The following is a 22,335-nucleotide window of genomic DNA, read 5'->3' on the forward strand; positions in this document are numbered from 1 at the left end:
CATACAGAGGGAGATGTGTCAGGAAATCAGTCCTGGAGCTGAGGCTTCCCTGGGAGGACTGCAGTTTTTGCTCAGTAGGCAAAAAGATCTCAGTGTGAATGTAATCTGTTACAGCAGAGCTGAGAATGTGTCTCAGGGCTGATCTGGCCAGGGAGCATTTTCTGCAGCATCATTGATATGAAATTAGAAAAACATCAGATTCTGAGAGGGGCCTGTAATCCCAAAAAACTCATGTGAAAACAAAACACTCAAAAATATTCTTTGGAGAACATTATCAAAATCAAAGGTTTTTCAGGTATCCTGTGTCCAAGGTCTAGGAACACAAAGCCAGTGATGGGTTTGGTACATGCTGGTCTAATGGCAAGTGGCCTGTCCCATGCAGGGGGTTTGTATTGAGATGATATTTAAGGTTGCTTTCAACAAAAACACTCTATGATTATATGATTCTACAAAAAGACAAGTTTTTATCCCTCCCTATTGTGGAGGCTGCAGTGGTGCAAGACCAGATAAGCTGCTCATGATCATGTGAGTAAGAAGTGCAAATGGTTATATTTCATAATATCAGCAACTTGTTCATCTTTAGGGAAGCATATTTAGCCTTTCTCTGGAACTGGACAATATGATCTTGCACAGTTTCACCAAAAACACTCCTCCTACTATGCTCATAAAAAGGTCCTGAATTTGCTGTTCTTCTGTTCTGCAATTGGCCTGGCAAGTTCTACTGAAGTTTGTCTGAAAGACATTGGTGAGGGCTCTAGAGCTTGTGGAGTTCTGTCTGTCTGCTGGATCCTTGTGGACCAAGCCTGAGCCAAAGGTGCTCAGGGGTCTCTGCCCATGGATGGAGATCCCACCCTTCTGACTGGACCAACACTGATGCTCCTCACCTTGCACTGCCTGAAATGTCACTCCAGAAATCCCTCCACAGTTAACCTGACCCTCTCATCTCCAGTGCCTTTTCCCCTGTGGCTCTGTCCCTGGGCCACCTCACCCCATTCTGAGTTTTCTGACAATTTTCTCCCACCACTCACAAAGCCTGTTTGACCCTTCACTGGGAGCAGATAAGCTCTGCCAGGAATGCAGACCAGCTCAGGGCCAAGTGGGGATCAGATGCCAGCAGGACTGTTGGTCCCTCAAGTTTAGCCTCTCCTGGATGCCTTTTCCCCATCACTTGGTCACTCAGCACAGCAGGGCCCAGGGAGGGGAAGCATTTGACTTTGTCATGTCATGCAAAGGAATCTGATTTGCTGTTCCTGTCAGGTGAAGGCAGAAAGCTGGGCACCCTTGGGATGTGATTCATCTCATGCTCCTGTTGATGTCTCAGATGCATCAGAGGAACTGTGTGGTGCAGGGGTTTGAAGTTCAATTAGAAGAATCCTGTCCAGTGTGTCCACTCGAATGTGTGTAGGGAAGTGGGAGGAAATAGAGAAGTTGGGTTGAATGCTGCAGTTCATCTTATAATGACTGGAGGGTGATGTGCTGTAAGAGAGACACTCACCTGAGGCTCAACCAGCCATGTTTGAGGTCTTTTGCCTGGTCCAGGCCGGTAGATGTAAGCAGAGTACACTGGAATGTGCAAATCTCTGTCGTACAGGGTGGCATAGTGATACGAGTTGCTGTACCGCTGGCAGATCCAGGATGGGTTCTTTGGATTCAGGGCATCATTTGGGGGAATCCCTGCATAGAAGAACTGAGAACAACTTGCAAAGGACTTCACGACCTCGCTGTGTCCCAGCCAGAGGCAGCTGGCCAACACCTGCAGCAGCAGCAGCCCCAGCATGGTGGGAGGATTTCAGTGGAGGGCTCTTGCTCCCCTGGAAGGCAAATGCAGAGGGACACTCAGCTTGGAGAGCTGATAATGGCCTGTGCATGTGGGACAGAGCTGGCAGAGGAGCAGTCTATTCCCACTGCTCATTCATTGACAAATAAACTGGATTCACTGGATTCATTTTCCTCCACTTCCAAAACTCCAGGAATACAGTAATAACGTGTTGGTTGTTATAACCAGATATGGTTATGAAGTAATGAATCTCTCAAACAATGCCTGAGGTCTATGAGCTCATGGTTTTGCATTTCACTGGTTTTTTTTTATAAAAATCTCTGCTCCAGTGACTATTTACTGGATCCTCTCTGCCTTCCAAGTTAGTGGAGGCACTGCCTACATGTTGCTCTGAGCTGTGCACTATCTGGATGAGAGATGTTCCGTGAGCCCTGCTGCCCAGTGATCCAACTGTCCTGTGGTCTGTTCCATAAGAAAAATTTCCATTTCTTCTACTTGTAAAAAATTCTTTTGGATTCTCCAGTCTTCTTGCAGTTCTTAGATCAGAGATTCCTACATGAAGTACTTTTGGTAAGTTTTCCATATCACGGTGAAAAAAAAAAACCAACAAAAAATAAACATACAGGATTTACTGCACTTTTTTAGGAAATTGTTTTGAAGTCCAGATTTGGCTTCTCCCAATGGATGTTCTCCTGATTTTCCCCTCAGTTTTCTTTCTATCAGATGCTAAATGCAGCAGTCCAAACTCATGGTAAAAGCAGGGCAAGCTGGGAAGTAGCTGAGCGAATGCAGGGAAATGAAAACAGCTGTTATGGGTGCAGTAGTGGGAAAAGGAGGTTTTGAACCAGAGGGCAGTACTGTTTCTACTTTAATGACTGGACATGGCACTCAGTGCCATGGTCTGGGTAACAAGGTGGTGATTGATCAAAGGTGTGACTTAATGACCTTGGACATTTTTTTCAACCTAAATGATGCCGTGATTCTACTGAAAAAAATGAGATGTCATCAACGCCTCCTCCTGAGTTTTCAGTCCCTGTGGATAAAGGAAGTGAATAGCTGAAGAGATACTCAGTACAGGGAGGGCTGCAGGTCTTCAGGGCAAAGTAAATCACAGCAGCAGAAGGCAAATGCACATGAGAAAACAAAATGCAAGAAACAGGAATGTTGCTTGGACAGGTGAATTGAGGAGATTTGTCCTGTTCTGGACTGCTCTCCTTCAAGGGCAGCAAAGATCCCATGGCCACAGGCAAGATCTGTGAGTGAGGACAGAGAGGGAGTGTAGAAACCACGAGGCCAGCACACTCTTTACATCAGCCAGGATGGTGATACATGCATGTCTCACCTTACATGCCAGGTATGTTCATAGAATCACAGAAAGAATCATGGAATGGTTTGGATTGGCAGGGACCTTAGGGATCATCCATTTCCAAAGCCCCTGTTTTGACACCTTCCACTGGACCAGGTTGCTCAAAGTCCAATCCATCCTGGCCTTGAACACTTCCAGGGATGGGGCATTCACATGTCCACCTTTGCCAGGTGTACAAAGGAGAGTGAGCTTCAAGTGATGGGTAAAACACTGACCCAATCAGACCAAAGATTAGAGGTTCACAAAAAAGGCAACAGCTGCTTCTTCTGTTCTTCCCCTGCGTCCCAGAAGTGACCCTAAAGCACCTCTGCTGTGCAGCTTCTCCCTCAAGGAACATTTTCTGTGTGAAAAATAGACCCCTTGTCCAGAGCAATATGAAAAGTATCAATTTTATGGAGAAAAGTGCAAGGAAAAGGTAAGGATATAAAAGATTGATTATGTTACTGTATCCCCTCCCTACCCAGGGACAGCAGAGCTACATTATCCATTTTAAACAATTTTTTTTTTCCTCAAGCCTTTCTATGCAACACTCCAAATGCTGGCTCATGGCTACCCTTGAATTTTGGAGATAAATTTATTCAATGCATTTTTTTTCCCCTCACAAGGATCAACAGCTTTTTTAATACTGTACAGTTCAGCTGAAAAAGTTGGTGTGGGATTTGGATATCTTTGGTTACATTAACTCCACCAGACCAGCTGCCACTGTCCCTGTGCATGCAGAGCAGGTGACACTGAGGTGACAGAGGGGTCACCTCCTTGCCACCAATCAAGCACCACCCTGCTACTAACACTCACAGCTGAGAGCTCCCTGTGGTTACACTCACTCTTTCAGTTTCTTTTGGCTTTGGAGACCAAAAATCATTATATTATTTTCACTTTCAGGTCCTCACGTGGCAAAACCTCTGAACTGCATAAAACAGGGGTAATGAGCAACCACCATGGGAAGCTGCAAGCCAGGTTTTCAGCCAGATAAGGGAGAAGGATGATAAGAAGCAGATCCTGTGGAAGTAGGATGGTGTTTTCATCATGGCAATTGTCCTCCCTTACACAACTGGCTCAGCTGTAGAACTCCCACCCCTCACCCCTGGAGAAGGTCACATTCACACCTGAGGGTTTTCATCCCAAAACAGCCTCGACTTCCCTGATGTGAGAGGCAGCTGAGAAGAGGTGATAAACCATCAAAGACCACCTGAAGTGTCCCCAGACTCATTCCTGAGGCCTTCCACACAAGAACTGAAAGCTCCCCCCCTGCCAGGTGAGGTAGCTGGGCATTCCCACACAGCCTGAGTATATTTTAACTCACTGGACTTTTTGTTTGGGAGCTTTTCCCCCAACATCCCCTGATGGATCAAGACTGTGACCATCACTTCAGCCAACACACGTTAAAATACCAACAATAAAATCTTGTCCTTGGATCCATGGGAGGTGTGAGGTCTTTCTACTCTTATCCTTTCTTTCTTTTTTTATGTTATATATTTCCTTAAGTGACATTTTAATGGATATATATATATATATATATATATATATATATATAAATATGGAGAGATATATATACAGATATATATAAAATATGGATATATAGTATGGATATTAATAAAGATAATACTGACCAAAATTACTACATACGTCCTTTCCATTGCAACCAAATTGTTCTAAAATAAACCCTTCTACATACATTATTCTTAAAACCACTGGTCATTCAGTGTTGTTTCATTCTAATCCCCCCCCAAGGGATCTATTAACGAGAACCTGGGTTACCCTTCCCTTCTGGTCTCTCACACTCTGCAGTTATTCCTCAGGTAAAATGGAAGTCCCAGCATATTAATGCAACTCTGGAGCCTGAATTCTGAATTTGTGGAATTTTATTTCCACCATGCAGTTGTAATAACACACTTCCTCCTAAGCTATAGCAGCAGTCATAACTGCACTTCAATTTCAATCACATTTTGGTATGTATAGAAATTAATCCATGCTGTGGTGTCATACAGATACATTCTTAGGAGGAAGAAATACCTTTTCTTATTAATACAACCTGCTTATAAAGCCTCCTTTGATTTTTCTTCCTGGAAGATGTTTGTGTATTAGGATTTCACCATGTGCGTGGACTCCCAAATGCTGTTGAGATTTGGCTGCTTTGAAGCTGCTCTCAGATATGCTACCAAGGTGGTCTGAGGCATGGAGCACACACCTTCAGAAAGGGATTCACACCTTGTGAAAGGCATTCACACGTGCTGAGTCTGGCCAAAGGGAGGCTGAAGGGCAGCCCAACAGTCGCCTACAGCTACTCAAAAGGTCAAGAACACCAAAGCTGAGCTCTCTGTGGCAGTGTCAGGCCCTGTAACAAAGGGCAGCACCCACAGACTGGTTTGGGAGGTTGCACAGCAGGATAAAAATTGCCTCTAGGCACCTACTACAGCACTGGAACAGGTTGTTGGGAAATGACAAATGATGAATTACACAGGTGACTCAAGACTCAGCTGCATGAAAACACAGCTGAATTAGAGTCCTGCAGCTGATGTTGCCAAACAGCATTTCTTTGATCCTGTGGTAGATATATCTCCCATCTTCTCCCATTCCACCCCACCCTGGCCTGCCACACTCAGATATTGCCTGGAAAATTATGTCAACACAGGCCAAATCCTCTGGTCCTGAGAGTTGTACTTTTAAGTCTTTCTATAGCCCAAAGTCATAAAAAACACACCACATACCTCAGAGAGCCAGGAGGAGGACACACTTCCAGAATCCTGGTTCAGGTTTCTCCTGGGGAAAAGACATCAACTAGATGAGACCCCAGCCACTCATCTCTTTCCCTAAGGAGAGACTGATCTTTTCCAACAGTGTCTGCACCAATTTGGTTCCTCTGCTAGCCATCCCCACACTTAAATAAAGACGGGCTTTGCTACAGCACATTAGTTGTGCCGAGGGTAATTAGCAGTTACGTCAACATGATTTCCAGTTTGACTGCTGGCTGACTCCACGTGGAAATGAGGTTGTTGATTGCAAGAGGAAATATGTCAGAGGGCTTCAGAAGATCCATGTTGCTCATGAGGAAGAGCAGCCCTTGTGCTCAGTGCCTTTGGTCATCTCTGCTGGGCTTGGCATTCCCTGGATGTGGCAGGGAAGGGAGGGCCAGCTGTGTGCAGTGGGCAATGCTGATCCTCCCTTCACCTCTGAAGGTGTCACTCAGAGCTCACTGCCTCCAGCCAGAAAAGATGTGATAATGTTTTTTGTAGGAGGTGGCAGACTCAAATCCTGGCCTAATTAAGAACATATCCTCATTATAATGAGAATTTCACAAGAAACTGACCCTTGAGGACAGACTAACACAAACAAACAGCTGTAGGAACTTGCTCCTGGCTCACCCCATCTAAATTACTTGTAGTCCCAGGAGCTCTGGTTTTGGCTAAGCAGGATTCACCCTGTTTAAGGGCTGGTTCTCAGCACTCCCTGTAGAGTCAATGCAAGAGGAATATCCACATTTCCAGGGCACAGCTCGCATCTGGAAGATGAAGGGAATTACACTCTAAAGGTGTTTCTTCCTCTCTGATGACCAGGAGGATTCACAGAGGGCCAAGCTCTGATTTACACCTCCAACATTACATGAGCTGAGTCCCACTTTATGTTGCCATCTCTAAATCCATGATGTCTGTATCACATTACTTAGCCAAAGCATAACAGAAAAATACAAAAGCCATCCATTTCCAAAGCCCTTTCCTTCTGGACAGACCTTCAAAGCAAATAGCTTTTCCTCATTCATTTTCATGGGCTTGCTGTGTCAGTCCAGCAGGAATTTCAGGGGAGTTTTGTAACCTGTCTGGAAGGATGTTTTCTTGAGAGCACAACAAATAATCAGCTTTGCAAGGAACAGGAGGGAAGGATGCACTTCGTGCAATTCAGTCTGAGTATTCTGAGACCAAGATGTTTTATGTGATTGAAGAACACAACAGAGGGTAAGGAACAGAGATTATTTTTCTTACTTCCTTGCAGGGTTAGCTGTGTGTTTTAAGCCTTACTCAAGCCCTAAAGAGCAGACAGTGCAACAAGATAAGATCACCTGGTCTGAAAATGAGCTCATGCTAAACTGGCCACAGACTAGATGCAAATTTGGGTTCTTGAGAAGTGAAGTCAAAAGTTTTTTGTGCAGGTGAGTTGCTCTGAGTCAGACCTCCTGCTGGACTAAGAGCCAGCTCACGGATGCAATGAAGCAAGTCAAAAGTCCTTCTCTGGGCCTTAGGGCTTCTCTGGGCTCCCCTTGTGATCCAGCCTTAGTCTGCTACTCTCCTCTTCCATCTCAAACAGGTGACCTCAGAGGGGACCTGTGATGCTTCCTTTGTGACTTAGTTTTCTGCTGCAGATACCATTTCATGGGACATGATCATTGCCAATGGGATGTGTGAGAAAATCCTGAATCTGGATGCTATGGATGCCCAATTTTATGCTCCTTTTCACAGAGAAAGATCCAGAGAACAAAATTATGGTAAAAATATACTTCTGTCCATAACAAGCATCTGTGGAAATTTTAGATGGATATTTCCAGTACTAGGTCAACAAGATGTGATGAGTCACAAAATGTGGTAAGCAAACTCAGAATTTCCTTTGTTTGGTGGGATTCTGCACTGATGTGTTTCTGAAAGTGTTGTACATGGGCAGCACCTCATTTCCCAGGCAGGAGAGAGAGGAATGGGAACATGGAGGGTGGATGGGTTTGCAGGGGTGACTTGGAACAGGATGAGAAAATCAGCCATAAGAATAGGCAAATGCTTCAGTGATGAGCCAAGATTTTCTTCAAACTAAACCAGACAGGAATCTATCAAGGAAAAGCAGAAACCTGCATGTAGCCAGCTCAGATCTCACCTCAGCCAGCTCTTGGACAATGAAGGCACTTCCCTAGAACACAACCTTCCCACCAGGGGCTGACTGCCAGGACTCAGCTCTCAGTGAGGGATATTTTCTGGGGCAGAGAAGGCAGCTGATGAGGTTAGGGAAGTGCTGGGCAGCAGTACCCACAGCCCAGCTATGGGTCTAAGGAGAGGTTGTTTCATTCTTCAGAAACAAAAGCAAAAGCATCTGCTGTCACAAGCAAGGAAACCAGACCAGCAAAACTGGTTTACAGGAGATGAATTTGAAATCCAGACTGGCTGATAAGAGGCAGATCCCATACCAATGAAATTTTGGAGGGATTTTGAGGTGTTTGTGCCAGTTTAACCTCTGGGGTTAGACCACACCTGGTTGCCCTCACTGGAACTCTTGGTTGCCTTGGTAGAAAAAGTCAGATTCACCAGTTCTGCTACAGGCTGTTGTGCCTGGACAAAGCAAGAGCAAATGTTACCATCATCATTTGGGTGTGGGGAACCCTAAACCAGAAACCCATCAACCTCAAGGTGGAGGTGCTGAATGCAAAGAGATGGATTTGATCCAACTGTCCCGTGGGAACCCTTGGAGACACCATTGGCTCAGCATGGAGCCAGTCTGGAGCAGTCTGATCCAGCACTGATGGTAGATCTGCTGCAAGGATCAAAGTGATCTTAGAGGCCTTTTCCAGCCTGAGTCTATGATCCTAAAAAAATACCTTTCGGCTTACACAGGTTTGTGCAGAGGTTTCACCTCTGAGAATGGTGGGGATAAGGAGCCAGTGTGAGTCAAGTCCAGCCTCAAATGTCAAAAGGTAAATCTTTATGTGACCATGGGTATTATGAAAAAATCAAATGTGCAGAGTTATTTAAAATAATACCAAAATGCAGGTCAACGTGGGCAAAGCTGGAGCAATAAGAAGACTGAAAATACCAGGTTTAGCACTCAGTTTCTATGTGCTGGTTCTTGTTTTTCAGACAGCTGCAGATCAAAATCACAGAAATCAGCACAAAATGCAATGGTTGATGCTTTTATGTTTTTTTAAACAACTGTTTCTTATATACAGAGCTGTTATCATCAGCCCCAACAGGGCATGCTGGGAGTCTGTACTACAGGAAACACAGTGCTGAGAACATGACCCTTTCTTTGCATACCTCTCTCACACTTGTTCCTGAGTATTACAATCATGGAAACACAGAAGGGTTTGGATTGAAAGGGAACTTCAAGATCATCTCATTCCAATCCCCTGCCATGGGCAGGGACAGTTCTAACAAGACAAGGTTTCTCCAAGCCCCATTCAGCCTGGCCTTGGACACTTCCAGGGATCCAGAGGCAGCCACAGCTTCTCTGGATAACCTGTGCCAGGGCCTCACCACCCTCACAGGGAAAAAATTTCTTCCCAATATCCCACTTAAGCCTGCCGTCTGGCAGTGGGAAGCCATTCCCCCTTGTCTTGTGCCTCCAACATCCCTTTCCAGCTCTCTTGGAGCCCCTTGAGGCACTGGAAGGAACTCTAAGGTCTTCCTGGAGCCTTCTTTTCTCCAGACTGAACGCTCCCAACTCTCTCAGACTCTCTCCAGAGCAGAGGAGCTCCAGCCCTCCATCCATTCCCTGTGGGTGCATTATTTGGAAGGCACCATGAGGTTAGTGGCATAAACTTGCCATTGCAGTCCATGCAATTATTTAATATCAACCTTTCAAAACATCGTTTTTCTGCAGGATTAAAACAGGGAACGCCCCTCTTTATTGTAACCTAGGGCAACTGCTCAGCCAGATTATTCCATTACGAAGCTCTGCTCTCCTAAAGATCACAGGTGCCCTGCAGCTACTTGGGCACTTGGGCATTATCTGTTAGTGCTTTTACTGTGAAGTCTTCTACTAATTTGAGATTCTTTCTCTGTGTGTTATATTGTATATTGAAACTTTGGTTTTTACTCTTGGAAATCACTCAAACGTTCAGAAAAAGGAGGAACAGACTTAAAGGTATTACTTACTCTCAAACTACTCCCTCATTCTCTAAATTATTTTCATTTAGAACCTATTCAGGCCACTCATCTTTAAAAGGCTGCATGTTTTTTATCCTCAGTCATCCAAACAAAGTAATCTGCAGAAACAACCCGTCCCAAAGATAAGCAAATAATATTTACTAAGATCAGGTAAAAACTCACAGCTTTTATTGGTTTGTCTGCCAGAGACTGACTTTGCTGTAGAATACAAATTTTGGTGTGTTACAAACACTGCAATTAATATTTTTCAATTTCAATTTTGCAATTAGTTATATTAAAGTTAGATGATTTTACTGATAAGCTTTGAGAAAAAATAATGTGCCAGTATGGAGAATTTCTTTGTCCACCTTCTGCCTGGTGATGTACAAGGGCAAAACACACAAGGTATAAAAACTCCAGACATTTTGTTGCCTGACTGTTCTTTGAAGAAGCCTCATCATGAAAGTCCCGTCTTCCCCACCCCAAAGCTGACAGGCTTTCAGGAACTGACACCAGCAATAAAACAGAAGGCCATCAAGTTTTACTTTCAAAAACCCCCAGTTATTTTAAGCACATATATTTCACTCCATCCTACCTAGAACACTGCAAAGATGTTGCATGGAGAAGGAAGAGAGCCAGGCCGCCACGTCACGTTCTGCACTGTGCTGCGATGGGGAAGAGGCTGGGGAAGAGGCTTTCCTGGAACCAGGGATGCTTTTTGGCCATTTTTTTTTTAAGGAGAAGCAGAAGAGTGTCAACAGCCCTGGCACAGGAAGGAGGTTGCCTGTGCTAGACCGTGCTCAGCGATCGCACGCAGGAAGTGGCGCAACTCTTCCCCATACTCAGCAGCTGCTGAGACCACAGCACCCTGGTTTTGTTTGGGGATTGACACAAGCCCCATGAGGCAGCTGTATGGGATCCTTGCCTTGAAGCAGAAACCTCTTTATCTTTGCTGTGAGCCACTCCAGCCAGCAAGACTTTCGCTGGCAAAGTATGATGGTGCGTGCTCAACTTGTGAACACAAGCAAAATTGTTTATGAGAAATGTCAGGCTTGGTCTTCCTTTAGCTTGTCTCTGCTGTTATGAACAATACCCTGCCAGCTGCAGGGTGGGAGCCAGGGTTTCCTGAGCTCTGACTTCAGCTTTCACAGGTACTTGCCAAAGGACCATTGCAATCTCCTAAATCCTCTGCCTCAGCCTCCCTGCCTCGATGTGACCGACGTGAAACTCTTGGAGTTTGTGAGTGTGCCAAATGTCACAGCAGATTGTCCTGGAAAGGGCACTTAGTTCACCACCAACCTCCAGAAAGGTTCAATCTAGGATACACCAATCCTGGCAGCTGCCTGTCCCTTTAACTCACAAAAAATTATTTATTGTAGACTCCACCACATGCCTGGGCAGCACATCCTTACCTGCATTACCTAACTGCAGTGGCTGCCCTTACTGCTGGATTGTTATTTTATTCCTATTCTAAATGCTAAACATGTTAGTAACTGACATTGCTGAAAGGTTGATTTAACATTCTGTCCATCAGCCCATCAAGGAGGAGGAGGTCAGCATTATTATAAAATTATTTAGTTTGGAAAAGCCTTCTAAGATCACCAAGTCCAAATGCTAACCCAGCACTGCCAAGGCCACCACTAAACCTCATCCCCAAATACCACATTTACACATCTTTCAAATCTTTCCTTCCACCACTGCCCTGGACAGCCTGTCCAACACTTGACAACCCTTTCACTGAATAAATGTTTTGCTGAATCAAATCTAAACCTCCCCAGGCACAATTTGAGGCCATTTCCTCTACTACAATTGGTGATTCAGGACAGCTTTCAATAATTGAAAATATTTTTTTAACACCATTCAGGCCGAAGGGGAAATAGCCTACAAATTCACCCTTTATTTCAGATCCTAAAATCTGCTCTTTCCCTTAGTCAATAGTTCTGTGACTAACCATAATTTTTCTTCTTCAAAGGTGTTCTGGAAGAGTTTTATCTGGCCTCACTACAGGCCAGATAAATGTCAAGCTCTTCACTGACCTCAGCTTCAGGGTGGCATAAAGTAGAAACCAGGTCAGCTTCAAAGAGATGAGCCTCCTTATGTAGAGCTTACTGGGACTAAATGAGAAAGGCCAAACACAGCTTGGGGCAATAGAAAATCCCTTTTTAGGTGTTCTGACCATCATCATATGACCAGAGGGAACTCTGAATATGCTGCTCCATGCACAGGGTGGTTTTTGCTGTGGACATCTACAAAGCAGAGAGTAGCCAGGAGCAGGAGATGCCTTCACCTCGCCTGTCTCAGGGACACCTCTGCAATGCTTGAAAGCAGCTGCTAGAAATGACTGGGGAAATTTGAGCAGGGTAAGAAAATGCTTTCACATGAAGAAAGAGGGGAAGTCATGCTTGTCTTTAGAAATAAAGGGTTGGAAGAAAAAGATGGACCCCAGAACCTATAAACCTGGGAGGATGAGCTTCATTTAATTCCAGAACAACTGCTGAGGCCACCTTTCTGCAAACATCCTAAATTAACATGAGAGAGAGTTTGTAAAGACCAGATTTTCTCAGTCCACTCTGACTTCCTCTTGTGAGCTGGTAGCAGACCTTGTGGGTAAAGGAGACAGATGATTTCATATTGCTTCTTTTTGTAAGGACTTTGGATCATGTCTCCCATGGCAGTGTTTGAGAGACCAGAGGCTGACACAATGCACTGGGATACCTGTGGGAAGTGATGGGAAGTGCTCCCAGAGTACTGTGGCCTTTAATGGTCCACACCAGAGTGGAAGAACATGGGTTTCCACACAGCCTCCCAAGATCCTGTTCAATGCTTTCACTGCTAGCTCAGCTGATGGAGGAAACCGTATCCTGGTTAAATTCGCATTCTCTTCCAAGCAGGAAATTAGTTCAAGGGCATGGGGGAGCTAGATTAATATTTAACAGGATCAAAATAAGTTAGAGAGATATTCTAAGTGGAAAAATACCACCTTGAAATTTGTGATGATAATAACAGCATCACAGCCATCCATTTTCTGCAGACACTCCTAGACATTGCCCTCAAAGCAGCACCAAGTGCCATTTCCCAGCAGGAACTCTCACAAACAAGGAGGAGGAGGAGGAGGAGGGGTTTGCAATTCAATCCCCTTAATGTCTCACGCCCCACTGATTCCCAAAGCAGGCCACAAAGCCACCCCCCTGCAGGTGTTACAGCAGCAGGGCAGAGATGAGCCTCTGACCAGCTGACAGGACACCACGTTGTAACTTGTGCAGGGGGGAAGAGGGGGACTTTGACAATGTTTATCATACACACTGTCCCTGCTGCCTCGCCTCAGGAGGGTTCTGACTCTGAAACCTGAGCTCCTGTTGGTGGTCAGTGGCAACTCAACTCCCCAGAGCAAATACTGGCCGAGGATGGGAAGTGGAGGGAAGTTTTCTTTTCTGTGCTGCAAGGAGCTTCGGCCATGAAAGGGAAACTTGGTGACTGGGAGCATGTGGGGTCACCAGCATGGATGCTTACCAGGCAAAAGTGAAAAGCAGAAGTTGAGAAGGTCAGATTTCTTACACTTGAGTTCAAAAGTACAGGAATTTTACTTTTGAAATATGCCTGGGTGCAGCCAGGGGCCAGGAGCAGGATGGTGCCTCAGTCAAGTGTTCTCCAGCACTCACTGGGCATTATTCCCAGTCACTTCCCACAAGACAGAGCCATACTTGGTGTGGGGTGAGATCAGGAGGGGGCTTTGCCAGGCTGCTCCAAATCCCTAATCCCTCTTGGGAGCAATCTCAGTGTGACCCTGTCCCTTTGGGGGGATGCTACCAAAGGGAGAGAGCAGCAATTTTATGTGGGCTCTGTGGGGTGGATAAAGCCCTGTGGGACCAGATAAAAAGCCATAATTCCTGGAGATGGGAGATGAACTGGCAGGCAAGGATTAGCCCTGCAGCCCCTTGGCATGCTGAGTGCTGTTTTCCATCATTCCCTGCTGTCAGGTTTCTCCTGCAGCAGTGCCAGTGATGGGCAAATCCATGCAACACCTACAACAACTCCCCAGCAGGCCCACTGGCCAGCCCCAAAGAGACATCTCCCCTTCAAACAGCTTTCTGGCCAGAAATTTGCTTCCTTTCATGAGATCTGGCAGAGAAGAAGGGCTGGCTGAATGTCTGCCCTCAAGTTCTGCCCCAGTGTGCTCAGCACTGCATCCTCTGGACTCCAGAGTAGTGTCCAGAGGTACCAGGGGATGACTGGGGGTCCTGGGGCCAGGGCAGGAGCTGGGTCTGGTTGTCCATGATCACCCATGTCTATATCCTGAGTCTATAGGTTTTTGTCTGGCTCCACGGTGTGTGATTAAATATAAACAACCGTAACTGCAGCTACTGAGACAAATCAGCACTTGTGCATGGAAGAGCATCAGCTGCAGCTCTTCACCTGGAAAATGACCCATTGCACTAATTTTCCTTCCTCTTTTCCCCATGTGAAAGTGGTGTTGGAGCAGACTTGCTGTCCCTACTTTGTGCTATGTGCATCAGCACTGTCCTGGCTGAATTTTCACATTTTCCTACAGAAACACAGAATCTTTAATGATGGAAGGGAGGTCTTGAGATCAACCCCCCTGCCTGCCTAGAGCAAGTTACACAGAGCACATCCAGGTGGGGTTGGAATGTCTCTAGAGAGGAAGACTCCACACCCTCCCTGGGCAGCCTTTTCCAGTGCAACCCTCACTGTAAAGGAGTTATTCCTCATGTCGAGATGGAACTTCTTGTGCTTTAGTTTATGGCCATTGCTCCTTGTCCTGTCACTGGGCACCGCTGAGAAGAGTCTAGCACCATCCCCTTGACACTCACCTTTATATTTTTAAGTATTGTTGATACTTGCAAGGGCCTCCTGGTCCATTCTGGGTAACAGGAGACAAGGATAGGAGGAGAACCCAAATGTCCTGACAATGAGCAAAGGATTAAAAAAAATAAATTAAAAAAATTCCTGAATCCAGCTCTTACAGCTGCCTGTGAAACTTCATATGTTCAGTGGAGCTCAACATGTGAAGGCAGCTATTTAATTCTGCTGCTAATGGCAGCCCAGAAACCTTGGTTAAAAAGAGGAAAACAGCCAACAAAACAAGTTACTGCATCAGACGAGTGGCAAACCCAACGAGTTGATGTCAGGAGTGAACCTGTGCCCTTTAAACTCACAGAATGGTTCTGTACCTGGGGTAATATCATAAAGGACCAGCTCCAGAGGCACCATAAAAATGAAGCAAATGTCTCAGGGTACAGCTTGTAGGTGCAGAGGATTGTGTTATCACCCAAATGATGAGGTCTGACCCTAGGCTGAACTTAACCCAATGGAAAAGTTGTCCCTACCAACTCTGCTGGCCTGTCCCATGGTCCATAGCTTTGGAAGGAACAGGTGAGCAGTGACACAGCCAGTGTACAAGCTGGTCTCTCTGGCTTTTAGGGTCAATTACAGCTTGATTTAACCTTCACTGGGAGGTCCAGCTACAGAGGAAGACAAAGCCATCAGTGGTGCTGGAAAGTATCCATAGTGATGGCATTCCATAGCATTGATTTCCACTGTGTGGGACTTGGAGATTTGGTAGGAACCTTAAGCACTGATTTGCTGTTTCTAGGCCTTGATTTAGATTTCAAGTATCTGGTTTGGCTGTTGACTGGGGCCACTTAAGCAGGCTGAAGCAGCCCTTGCCACGTGCCCATCTGTCCAGGAGTTTGTCAGCTCACAGAACCAGTTTTCAACCAGCTCCTTCTCAAACAGCAAACCTGAAATAAAGAAATAATAATTTAAAAAAAATAAAATAAAAGAAAAAACAAGAAAAAAGGAGCAGCTGCACTTGTTTTTTGCTGCAGGAAGTTCTCTGATGGGGAGAAAATTTTGTTTTAAAACAAGGCATTCATTAGCACTTCTTGTTCTTTGCTTTGCAGTTGCCTTCAGGTCATTGCAATATTGCAGCCTTTTTGCACCCATCTTTTGCCTGCTGTTGCTCCAGTGGACAATGATCCCTTCAGGAGTTCCAGTGGCCTCCACTCGAACAAAATACAAAAAATACAACACTATTTTTACCTTGCAGGTTTTTTTTTTTTTTTTAGTTTTTGTCTCTGTCCTCCTGTGTGAGCCATTTTGCATATGTGTCACTCCCTCCTCACCCAAACCACTCCTGCTAGCACTAATTTTTAGCTGTTGAGCTCAAGATCTAATACCAGCTAATATTTTATGTCCTGTTTCCAAACCAGCACTTTATAGCAGACAAACCTATTTCCTCATTGCAATGATTTTTTATGTGCCATAAACCATCTCTGCAGGAGAGATGGCATTGAGAAAAACAGCAAGTTAACCTGTATTGTATGAGGTTGGCAGAGAGATACAGCCCTGTGCTGGCCAAAGCAGCAAGTCCTGGCATTTCCAGGCTCCATGACCTGCACTGGGAGAACCACAATGATTGAGGCTTGTACTGACATGGGCAGAACTCTGTCAGTAAGGGTTGTTATTGAACTAAACTCCTGGCAGCTGCTGGTGAATAGGTCAACTTTGAATCAAAAAAATCTCTCAGGAGCAGTAGAAAATGGAAGAAATTTACAGGATGCATTTGTTTCCAAATATGCCAGGAAATTATCCTGATCTGCAGCTGACAAATGCTTGGGGGAACCTTTCCCCAGAGATGTGGATGGGCTGAAGGTGGGTTGTGGCCAAGGCAGCCCCATGGGAGAGCTCAGGGTGTAAGTGGATCCAAGCCCAGCAAGGAGAGGAGGGGAATCCTCCAAATCTCCACGGGCAAAGGGGGAAATTACTATTTTGGCTGGTCCTCTTCATAAAGGAGAAAATCTCCAGGTCCCAGAGCAGCTGGTTTGGAGTCCAGCCTTGTCTGTGGGTGGTGTGGCTTCCATGAGTGTGTGCTCACATTCCCTGGGGTCCCCAGACCGGCAGAACTGCCAACACAACTTGGTCATCTCCCCGTGATCATCCCTCCATGGTCATCCTGTCATGGTCACCCGTCCATGATCATCCTCTCATGGTCACCCCCTCACCATGGTCATCCCTCCATGGTTATCCCCATGATCACCCCCTCACCATGGTCATCCCTCCATGGTTATCCCCATGATCATCCCTCCATGGTCATCCCTTCATGGTCACCCCTCCATGATCATCCTCTCATGGTCACCCCCTCACCATGGTTATCCCTCCATGGTCATCCTCTCATGGTCACCCCCTCACCATGGTCATCCCTCCATGGTCATCTCCCCTATGGTTATCCCCATGATCATCCCTCCATGGTCCTTCCTTCATGGTCAGTCCCCCACGGTCATCTCCCCATGGTCACCCCTCCAGGGTCATCCTTACCTGGTCATTCCCCCATGGTCATCCCTCCACGGGCAGTCTGGGGTCCTGTCCCCTTCCTGCCACCTCGTGCCTCCTCCACCTTTGCCCCCAGAGCCCCAGTTAACCCATCCCAGGAGGGTCGTGGCTCCCAGCAGGATGGTGGCAGAGGGATGCCCTGCCCGATGAGCTGTCCCCAGGAGCAGTGCCCCTCCTCGGCAGAGCAAACGGTGCTCAAAGTCCCCAGCCAGCCCTGCTGGCCACAACCCTGCATTATGGGGTGCCCCTGAACCCCATTTCAGCCCCCGCTGTCAGCTCTCAGCAGTGACAGGCACTGCAGAGAGGGGACACGGGACCAAGTGTGTCCCTGGAGAGCCCAGCATCACTCCAGCTCCTCCTTTCCCTGTGGCTTTCACCCACCGCCCCTCGCTGGCGCCCTGCCCAGCCCAAGGGGACGAAGCTGTCCCCTTTCCCCAGCTCAAAGCTGCTCTGGGTTCTCTGCACAGTCCCCTCGCTGGCACCCCAACCCAGCCCCATGCTCGTGGCTCTGCTTCCCTCTAGTGACAGCACATCAGCAGGATCCCTGCTCTTCCCTGGAGCCCGTGGAGACGGGACCCTCGGGACTGGAGCAGACCCCAGGGATGCGGGGTGGGAGCATCTCCATCCCCACTGAGTCGTGTAGAGCTTGACATGAAAGATTCCGTGTCCATGTGAATAATCTTAATTTCTCTGTGCACGTTCTCTGCCTGCAGCGGTTCATGGACATTCACTTCCCCAGCACAGTGCTGGGATGCTGCAGACCCTTGGGATGGTTCCTGGGAAAGGCTGATTTGGAGAGCAGCTGCACGGGGAGGGGGCACTTGGTGGGAGAAATTAACCCTTCCCACACAAGCCCAGCTCCAAAGTCCTTCCAGCATTCATGCCCGCCATCCTTTTCCTCATGGAGCAGTAGTGAGGGGATGGGTAAAGATGGAACAGGGACAGAGCTGGACTCCAGTCCAGTGTCTGGGGCACTCAGCTCGGAAAAAAGCAGCCCCAAATTCCTTCTTTTCTGATAAAACACCCAAAACTCATTTACAAATTAGGGTTCCTTGCTCTACACATTGTCTCTCCTATGGTGGCCAAAAGCAGCCATGTCCTAATAAAAAAATCTATGCCTTCTGCAAGATGCAATCTCTGTGATTTCTCACCACAGATTTAATTCCAAATCTTCTGTACACGAAGCATTTTCATCAAGAAATCTGTTTCTTTGCACAATTTTTCTAGGCTCTCCTCATCACTGTTTAACAGCTAGACTGCTCCTTGAGGAGCTTTGAATGCACTTTCTATTAAATTTTAGCCACCCTCAAAGGTTGTTCCATGACCCAAACCATGATCCCAATATCTGTTGTCTGTGATACTCCAAATGCCTCATCCCATGCCCCAAAAACGTGTTTTGGAGCACAGGGGGCCTTGCATCCTGGTCCCTAGGACCCACCATCCATCCCATGGCAGTGCCTAACATCCCCTCCTCTGCCCAGCTCAACATTTGCAGCCCACTTCGCCAAGCCTGAGACTCCTTGTCCTCCCATCACCTGGGGACTGGCACCCAGCTCTGGAGGAGCATCTCCAGGTCCTCCATGTCCCCTGCACGGCAGCCCTGCAGCCCCTCTGCTGGGTGAACACGTTGAGGGATCTTTGCTCCAGGTGCCTCTGGCAGGCCCCACCACCATGGCTTGTTCACTGTGATTTATCCACTCCCTGACTTCTGGTCAGCCAGTTCTGCATGTTTATTCACCGGGGGAAAAACTTCCCTTTCCCTCATAACTGTTTTTGTTTCTGCTGCTTTCTTCTTCATCACTGCCTTGTTTCGGGAAAAGGGGCTTTTTGGGGAGGTGATTCATTGCTCTGTGGATTTTCCTGCATACTCAGTTCACCAGCTGCCCCATCCTCTCCCCCTTGCTGCTGCTTCCCCCAGTTCACCCATTCCCCAGAGCTAATTGATTCACTGTTGAGGTTTATTTCTGGCTTCCAGCTGTTGGGCCCCTTGCAGCTGCCTCGAGCTGGTATGTTCCTCTCTGCTCCCCCAGAGTCTCTCCTCCTCCTCCTCACTTTTCTCCTGCTGCTACTCCTGGCTATATTCCTCCATCTAATTCCCCTGCTGCCTTCTCCATGCAGTGTTTAATGGTCTCAGTGTGCCCCACCGATGACAACCAGAAGCTGGAGGGCAGCAGGACATGTGGCGTGAGCAGGGCTTCAGGGTAAGGTGCCACCAGCCTCTGGGCACCAGGTTGAAGGGCTGCCACCCATTCCCTGGTCCAGGCTGAGCACACAAGAGAGCAGGACCAAGCCCATCCCTTCATTCCTCCATGTTCAGAAGGAATAATATTCCGTAGCTGTGATTTGCCTGAGGTGATGCCACAAGCACAAGGTGTCCTGGGTGGCTCTAACCACTGGTATCCACCAGACCCAAAGGAGCTGCTGTCTTTGAAGACATGGAGAGGAGGGATTTAGGTAGCTTGATGCCAACTGCAGCACCCAAAGCCTGGGTCTGTAAATCCCCCAGCTCAGCTGTTCTTTAATCCTGGAGGCGTCTCAGTTCTGCAGTGCCCTTGGCACAAGGGAGATCCTGGCCAGCAGAGGCTGTGTTCCAGGCAGCTTCCCCTGACCCTTCCCTTGTGGCAAACCCTCCTGGATTACAAACTCCTGTGGGTTCTTAGCAGAGGGGTTTGGTCCCTGGGTGCTCTCCAGGCCACCCACCACAGGAACCAGGATTGGGATCCCTTGGACACAGGCACAGTGGTGATGGGCTGAAATCCACCCTCTTCATTTGGGTAACACACTGAGCTCAGCTTCATCCTGTTGAGAGTTTTTTCTCACTCCTGGGGCTCTCCTTTGAAATCTTTCCCATTTTCCAGCCCCCTTTTTACAGCATGGGCCCCAAGCCTGGGCACAGCATCCCTGTGCCTTTCCCCACATGCTCTCCCTGCCCTGGTTTGGCATTCAATCTCAGTAGCTTAGCTCAGGTGGTGTTTGTGTCTCCCATTTGGGTGATTATTGACCCAAAACCTGTGTTTTAGGGATTTTCCACTTCCCAAGTGCAGGTGCTCTGGCATTGGATCTCATCCCAGACCGTGCCAAGCTCAGGTTTACACAGCTGCAGGCACCAGGCAATTCATCTCATCAGTGACTTGTTTTCCCCATTTTTGCCCAGCAAACAGTTTCTTCTCCAATTCCAGTTCCTTCTGGGGCTGGATGAAGTAGCTGGGAGCACAGGTCCAAGCCCAAGTGGATACTGCTGGGAGCAGACCTTTACCCACCCTGTTTGCAGTCACATTGGTGTTGTGCTGGGTTTAACATGGGCCACGGGGATGTTCACAGCCTTTTCATGAGAATACAGAAACTCAGAATCACAGAATGGTTTGGGGTGGAAGGGGCCTTGAAGATCATCTTAGCCCCAGATGATTTAGGGCTAAGCTGAGCACCTTCTGGAAACCTGAACAGGCTACAAACCACGTTCTCAGGTGTGAAATCCTGTAAAAATAAGCTGCACTATCACAGCTTTCTGCGTTCCAGCCTCGACCAGGCACAAATTCCACAAACTTCTGCTTTCCCCTCGCCTGAATCAGCTCTGCCGTGACTCTGCACGTCTGGTTTTTCTCCACTAGGTCGCAGCATTAACTTCTATTTTCCACTCATTACTAAACCAGCAAACTGGGGACTTTATTTTTCAATAGGCAGCTCTACCTTGTCACCCCTCCGTCCCCTCCTGGCTCCTGCACGGGGCTCCCGGGGCTGTGGTGACTCAGTGTGAGGTGGCCGGAGAGTCCCCTGAGGTCCCTGCGGAAGGGCCTCGGCTCCTATTTGCATCTGGGCTCGCCTTGCTCATATTCATTGTGAAATTAAAAGTGAAAATATTTATATTAATCACTAATTACATCGCCAGCATGAAGCCTGGAGGAAGGGGACAATGAAAGACCACCAACGCACCCCTTATCTCTCCTCCCAGACAGTTCTTTTCCCCAGATGGTGATGGTGGTGACTGAGAAGCTTTTCCTGCTGATTTACAGCTTCATCCTCATGAACTGGCACGTAGGAAGGTTTCTAGCATGGAAAACACAAGTGCTGTGTCCAACTGCTTTCCCTGGCCCAACCCTGCTGCTGCCCCCTCCAAGGGCAGGACAGGATGCTCTGGATGTTGTCTCCTGGATGGGTCTGGGTCTAGCAGGAAATCTGAACCAGTTTCCCCCTCCAGGGCTTCACATCTCCCCAGTCCAGCAGTCTGGAGGTGTCTGGTTTGGGGGGAGCTGTAAGCTGCCCTCTGGGCCCTTCCACATGGACAGAAAGGCCCCAGCGTGGGAGATGGGGCTGGTCCCGTGGGAGATGCTGCTGCTGGTGACTCATCCTCCCCAGGTGTGCCACTGTTGCTCTGCCTGCTGCCCTGGTTTTGGGGGAGCACAGCGGGGTTTGAAGGAGGGTTTCTGTGCTTTCACTATGAGCAAATGGTGCTGACAGTGGGGAGAAAGCCCTGCACAGCCCTGAGGAGCTGATGGTGGGCTAAGAACCGGCCACAAACACATGAAAGGGGGGTGCAGAGACACAGCCAGAGTCCTCCCCATCGTGCTGGACTGTGCCAAAGGGCACCAGTGGCAAAGTGGGACACAGGAGGCTCAGGCTGGATGTGGGAGACACATCCAGCTCTTGCTGGGAGACACAGCTGCCCTGGGACACAGATCACCTAAACTGTACCCCCCATACTTAGGTGATTTAGGGCTGACACCCTGGCTACAGTCCTGCTCAGAGTGAGAGGCTGGACTTAAGATATTCCTTGGACCCAACATTACTATGCAAGTTTGATTTAAAAAAAAAATGGTTTTCCTGTTTCTGTGTGTCCTCGAGCTGCTTTTGTGCTGTCTCTGCAGCCCTGAGCTCTCCAGCTTATGAAATACTGGTGTTTCCAACAGCAACAGTGATGCAGAGATCCAGAGGTGGAGGAACCAGCAAGGAGGAGCACAGGAATCCCCTGCAGCAGCAGGAAATGCCTGGACAGATGGGTGCCAGGTCCC

At 47.6% G+C, this 22,335-nt stretch overlaps 1 protein-coding gene across 1 annotated transcript in view; it reads right to left on the reverse strand.

The window, feature by feature from the left end:
* The window catches only part of LOC121340554 (endonuclease domain-containing 1 protein-like), a 148,873-nt gene that overhangs the window by 1,101 nt on the left and 125,437 nt on the right, over positions 1–22,335 (reverse strand). Inside the window, exons 12-13 of the mRNA XM_041413375.1 lie at positions 5,852–5,903; positions 1,496–1,811 (exon numbers count right to left, since the gene is read on the reverse strand). Coding sequence (XP_041269309.1) covers positions 1,496–1,777 — 282 coding nt within the window. The 5' untranslated portion in view covers positions 1,778–1,811; positions 5,852–5,903. The remainder of the gene's footprint in view (positions 1–1,495; positions 1,812–5,851; positions 5,904–22,335) is intronic.

Source organism: Onychostruthus taczanowskii, unplaced genomic scaffold, assembly GCF_017590055.1.
Source record: "Onychostruthus taczanowskii isolate IOZ18803 unplaced genomic scaffold, ASM1759005v1 scaffold41, whole genome shotgun sequence".
Taxonomy (NCBI): Eukaryota; Metazoa; Chordata; class Aves; order Passeriformes; family Passeridae; genus Onychostruthus; species Onychostruthus taczanowskii.